At 46.3% G+C, this 5,924-nt stretch overlaps 1 protein-coding gene across 3 annotated transcripts; it reads left to right on the top strand.

Moving 5' to 3' along the window:
- Positions 1-982: 982 nt before the first annotated feature.
- On the top strand, positions 983-5,515 carry c15h1orf158 (chromosome 15 C1orf158 homolog). 3 transcript variants are annotated; one of them, XM_041206848.1, is made up of 4 exons: positions 983-1,350; positions 2,551-2,661; positions 4,071-4,245; positions 5,128-5,515. In XM_041206848.1, exons 1-4 carry the CDS (start codon positions 1,216-1,218, stop codon positions 5,277-5,279), a joined length of 573 nt encoding a protein of 190 aa, XP_041062782.1. In that variant the 5' UTR covers positions 983-1,215; the 3' UTR covers positions 5,280-5,515. The 3 variants fall into 3 exon arrangements, with proteins under 3 accessions (XP_041062782.1, XP_041062784.1, XP_041062783.1); XM_041206850.1 differs by having other exon boundaries at positions 989-1,123; XM_041206849.1 differs by lacking the exon at positions 983-1,350 and adding an exon at positions 1,437-1,638.
- Positions 5,516-5,924: the final 409 nt, after the last annotated feature.

The following is a 5,924-nucleotide window of genomic DNA, read 5'->3' on the forward strand; positions in this document are numbered from 1 at the left end:
CAGCCATATGCGATTATGAGGTCCCAGAAGGAACACTGTGATAATGACCAGGTAATCGGTTTTTGTGATGTTAATTGAGAAAACGTATTGATTAGACACTAGGGATAACTCTCCTGCCCTTCTTCAAAATAGTGACAAAGGATCTTTCATATCTACCTGAGTGAGCAAATAGGGTTTACTGTCTCATCCAAAAGACAGCACCTCCAACAATACAGCAATCCCTGCACTGGAGTGTCAGCCTTGATTAAATGCTTGAGTCTCTGGAGTGTGGTTTGAACACAAAGTCAGAGGCAAGGGTATCACAACTGAGTGAAAGCTGATACTCAGAAAAGTCTAGCCTGATAATATAGATGCTTTCCCTGTGCAATCTTAATCTGCTTGGCTTTTTGAAACCTGAAATAAACAATTTTTTTCCTGATTTGTGCTTAATTGTTAATTTACAGTTTATATCAGAATATTTAAACCATCAAAGGCATACAGCCATTAAGCACAATCACTACCACCCTCTCAGCAAACTGCTCTGAACTTCTTATGTATCGAGACATCATAAGCCTGGTTTAATGTCCCGCTGTGATGTTATAATGGACAAAGCCAGGGCTAACTCCTGGCAAGTTACATCACATCACATCAGATTATGGAGAGCTAGAATGAGAAGTCTTTCTACAGTGTGAAAAGCTGATGAATAGCCCAGTGACTTCAATCATTTTGTATAGATCAAAAGATAGTTTGGGATGAAGAAGGCCCTTCTGTCCATCTTTCTCTTCCTTGCAGAATATCAGCCGTGCCATCTTTCCATTGCAGCACCTGGATATTTTGTAAATAAACCCACTGTCTTGTCTTGTCACACTTACCAATCACCCACTGTACTTGGTCATCAGCTTTGTAAAGAAATTCCCCAAATTTGTGACTACTTGGTCCATTGTCCACTGGAGGCAGCACAGAGGGGGCTGATCCCAGATGATAAATTGAAGAGCCATCAGGAATCAGCCATGGAAACTGATGTCGCACATGGGAGCTTATAGAGTTATAGAAAATACATAACAAGATACAGAAAGTGAAGTCAGATCGGCGCCTGGAATTTGCTGAGAGTGGCGTATTGCTGAAGGCAGTCTCTATGGAAACGGTAAACAAAGAGGCTGAAAGTGACACATTGAAAGTGACACATTGAAAGTCACACACGTACGTCCGGGGTCCGGCACATGTCGCTGCAGAGACATGGCATCGATTTGCCCTCTACCCCTTGTCGATCGATTTGCCCCCGACCCCTTAGGAATACTGCCCAGCTGGAAACCACTCCAGCGATATCAGAACCGAGTGCTGCTCGGCAACTGGGCGGAGGAAAGGGAGAAGGTAAGAGGGAGGAGCCACGGGGGCGGGAGAGACAGCCGGAGGGAGGGATGGATGCTCTGGGCACAGCGCTGCATTATTGTGTAAGCTAACGCAAGGGAAAGAAGGAAACAGAAGCCAAATACTGAAGTTGTTGGAAATCTGAAATAAAAACAGACAAAGCTTCCGTGGGGAGAGAAATACATCGATGACCAATCATCAGAACTGGAAAAAGTTGGAGATGAAAGAAGTTTTAAACAACTTTACAGAGTTAGGATGAGGGAGCGAGATAAAAAGAAGGGAATGTTTGTGGTAATTATTTTTATATATATAAAAAAATGTCCAGAAAGGCAAAGTATTTTCCCATTTAAAAAACACACACGCACATTACAAGTAAAAGTCCAACTTGGTGGCCACAGTTTTGCAGCCTTTGTCTGAATAGATCTTTTCATTCTCGGGAAAGTACGTCATTTCATCGGCTATTTCAGTCATGATCTGCTCGTCCTCTGTGTCCTGGATGCTAAAGAAGTGTATATCTTACTTTTAGCTCTGGTGTTTAATTTGTCCTCTTGCTGGACTGGGAACATCACCACCTGCAAGCCCCTCTCCAAAGCACACACCACCCTGACATGGAAACAGATAGCTATACCAGCACAGTCACTGGGTCAATATCCTGGAGCTTCCTCCCTAGAACCAAGAGCAACATGAGGAAAATCCTCTTTATGCAGTGAGTGGTTAGGGTCTGGAATGCACTGTCCGAGAATGTGGTAGAGGAAAATTCAATATTAGCTTTCAAAAGGGCAAAGGGCGGGTGAGTGGGACTGTTGAGTCCATACTGGCTCCTTGAAGGAACAATTGAATCATGTTGCTCTTGGTTCTAGGGAGGAAGTTCCATGGTCTTGACCCAATGACTGTGTGGGCACAGCTATGTGTCTCCAAGTCAGGATGGTGTGTGGTTTGGAAGGGAAATTGCAGCCTGTGGTGTTCCCATGCGCCTCCTGCCCTTGTCCTTTTGGTGGTAAAGATCGCGGGTTCGGGAGATCTGTTGATGGAGCCTCGGCAAGTTACTGCAGTGCATCTTGTAGATGGTAGACGCTGTCGCCATGGTGTGCTGGAGGTGGAGGTAATGAATGGTTAAGGTGGTGGATGGGGTGTCAACTAAGCCACTTCTTCATTTCCAGTGTAAGTTCTCACTGTAGCATTTCTTTTCTTTGGTTCATGCAGTTCATCAAGGGGACTTGCTTTGGGACCACTACATACCGAGCTGACTACAAGCCCTACCCGTATGTCATGCCAGATGTCAGAGAGAATGTTATGATACAGAAAAGGCATCAGGTGAGATGAACAGCAGGGCGAGGAATCTCCCAGAGAAGGAATGCTGAATGGCACCAAACCAAAGCCCTTTCTGAACCCTGGTAATCATACAGATTCCGGAATGATTTCTGAGTATAGGCTACTGCAGCGGGATGGGGGTGGTGAGGGGAGATGGGGGGTTCTTGCACGTATGCAGAAACCACAGATAGGGGCCTGTAATGTTCTCTCTTTCCTGATTTTTGCATCCAGTCCATAAGACGTACTTGGAAAACCAGTCTTTACATCTCAACTGGTGTTAACGGGTGCCCTGTGATACCACTTTTACTGCAGTTCCTTGGCCAAAGGAGATGCCAGAAGGGGATGCGACTACCCCTCAAATCCTCACCATTTCCTGCGGGTCACTGGAGTCCAGTTGCATGGGCACCAGCAAATCTCCAGTTCCTCCCCCAAAGGTATGCGTCTAAACAGTAAGATCCCACAGGCTGTTTAGCTGAGGGCTATTATTCACATTTTCCAGCAAGGAGGGCTGAAAAACAACACAAAGCAGGAACTCTGGCTGATTTGTCTTGGCTTCTCATTGGTTTATCTTGGCCCCAAATAAAGTGAGGTGATGGGCCACCTTGCAGGACCTTTCTGTGCATTACACCCACAGAGGGGGCAGCCTCCATTGCACTTTGCAGTCTCCTCCATTTAGCCTGAGATGTAATCTTAGTGCTTTGGGAATGAATGTCTGATGCTCTATGCTTCGTGTCGAGAAATGCAAACCCCTCATATTTCTACCCTATTTTCATAAGCTTCAATTTCACCTCCACAAACATACGCATTTGTGCAGTGATTTATCAGTTTAACAACGAGAAACTGGGAGTTTCCTGTCACAACATTAATTGCAGCACCAGGGTTGCCAACATGTCAATCTAGTCAAGACAGTCTATTTACAAGGTAGAAATTGCAAGCTAGCAGGGAACTGAACAAACTCTAAAAGAGATTCAGGCTGAGCACGATACACAACTCTGCTCCCTCAGGCATCTCACTGAGAAGCAACTGTGAACTAGTTGCACTGGAACTCTGCCTCCCTCCCTTCCAGTCGTGCTGAGCCGATGATGGGTGGGTTTCTAGAAGCAAACTTTTCTGCATGGATAATGGACCAATTTGGAGGAAAATAGCATTGGGCTGGCAGTGGTTGGCACCTGTTAGGCCTGGCATGGTGTAAACCACTCAGTGGGTGGGGAGCTCAGGCCATTTAGTCACCCATAAGACAATGAAATCATGACACGTCCCTCAAAATAGTAGTCAAAAACCCTGGAACCCTGTGTAACAAAATTAGAATTTGATTTATTCTGATATTGTAAACCACGAACCCTTGCGTATGACTAATGTTTCCTTAATGCTTGATCAAGCAAAAACCCTAAATAAGTTGCCTTTTTTTTTAGGGTATACCTCTTTCAGTATTCTTTACTCATCACAACATTCCACACTCCTGGTACTATGTTACTCATTACGATGAACATTTCAATAGACGCCCAAACCCATGTTTGCCTCCACTTCGTAAATGGAATAGGAGAAGGTTAAGCTGGGTCCCAGAAACTGCAGACTATCCGCTAATAGGTATGTATTACAATGCATATTTATGCCAATTTTCTCCCCCTTTTCATGCCTTCCTTCTCCTGTTGAAGAAACTGACTCTTGGCAGGATGTGGTTTACTGGGTGCCAGCAACTCTCTGCTCCTATGTCCAAATGGTCATTCATCAGTTGGGAGCATTGGCAGCTTATTCTTCCATGGTGGTGATGGTAGGAGGCGGGTGGGGGGAAGGGGGGGGGGTGGTTGGGGAGGACGGGAGGGGTTGTGCGTGGCAGGGATGGTGAAGGTGGTGGGAAGTGGGGGTCGTGCCTGGTGGGGGTGGTGAAGGAGGTGGGGGGGGGGGGTGTGGCGGGGGTGGTGAAGGTGGTGGGAGGTGGGGGTGGTGTGTGGCGGGGTGGTGAAGGTGGTGGGAGGTGGGGGTGGTGTGTGCCGGGGTGGTGAAGGTGGTGGGAGGTGGTCATGAGCAGTCCTGCCCTTGTTCACCACTCATGTGTGAGTTTTCAAGCCGATAATGATCGGATACCAAGAAATCCAGACCAATTTCCCTCTTCCCAGTTTGAGGCTGTTAAGGCCCTACCATGCTATCACAGCTGAGATCAGTTAACTCAGCACCAAGCTGGGATCAAACCTGGGACCATCTGGTCTGTATCTTGCACATTCCCAATTGGCTTCACCCCTCCATGAGCAGCTATGCTGCCTAGGCCCTAAGACTTGGAATTCCCTCCCTAACCTGCTCCCCTTCTCTCTCATTCATAAGATGCTCCTTAAAACTCACCTCTGACCAATGCTTGTATTATGTGGCTTGGTGTCAATTTTTGTTAGAAAGCACTCCTCGGCTTACTTTACTACATTAAAGGCACTTATGTAAATACAAACCACTGTTGTTGTTATATCTGTTTCCTTTCAGCTCCTCCGACCAATTTTGGCCTCTTGGAGGACAAGTTAGCTAAATTGAAGAGACAAGCACAGTACCAGTCTGGGATATATGACACCATCTACACTGTATCCTATGGACCCAATTCACTTGTTCCACGGGAGCCCATAAGTAGCCAACAATAATGCCACACTGCCTGTGTCAAAAAATGACAAAAAATTGCCCCAGTATTCTTTAACCAGGCCTAACGTGATGGCAAAAAGTGGCCTTCGCTGGCATGGGGCATGTTATGAACACCACAGCAGGGACATTGGATCATGACCATGAGATTGTGAAGGTAGTTCATTAACACCTATGAACAGGTATTGATAGAATAAAACTTAAGAAAAAAGCTTTCAATAATAAACCGCTGCTTACCTGTGTTGTGCCTCGGTGTGTTTCAATCTCTCTCCTTGGGAGAGGATGTGAGACCATTTGTAAACTTCATTCTTTTCCCCCTCACTTTTCTCTTTCCACTCCCAAATAGGCTGACTCCTGCTCGAATAGCAATCCTTTGGCATCTTGTCACCAATCCTCATGTGCAAACCTACCGTGTTGGCATCTGTGGGTTATTTAGTCATGGGGGACATCAGAGGGTGAGCCAGTGCGGAGAAAATTCTGCAGCTACTCTTCCCACTCCTGATCAGCTTCTGGTTACACCTGTTCCAACATGAATCCATTTGGGTATTGGTTCAGGACAGGATCATGCCCAGTGTAATGCTGGTCATGGCCAATTGCCTATCAGGACTCATGGGCACCGTTGGTGGCACAGCCTTCAGCTGGCGATGTTC

The sequence above is a fragment of the Carcharodon carcharias genome, chromosome 15, assembly GCF_017639515.1.
Source record: "Carcharodon carcharias isolate sCarCar2 chromosome 15, sCarCar2.pri, whole genome shotgun sequence".
Lineage (NCBI taxonomy): Eukaryota > Metazoa > Chordata > Chondrichthyes > Lamniformes > Lamnidae > Carcharodon > Carcharodon carcharias.

Coding starts and splice junctions, on each gene's coding strand:
- c15h1orf158 (XM_041206848.1), top strand. CDS start 1,216: ATGGCATCGATTTGCCCTCTACCCCTTGTCGATCGATTTGCCCCCGAC. Junction 1,351..2,550: donor GGGCGGAGGAAAGGGAGAAG/GTAAGAGGGAGG, acceptor TGGTTCATGCAG/TTCATCAAGGGGACTTGCTT. Junction 4,246..5,127: donor TGCAGACTATCCGCTAATAG/GTATGTATTACA, acceptor GTTTCCTTTCAG/CTCCTCCGACCAATTTTGGC.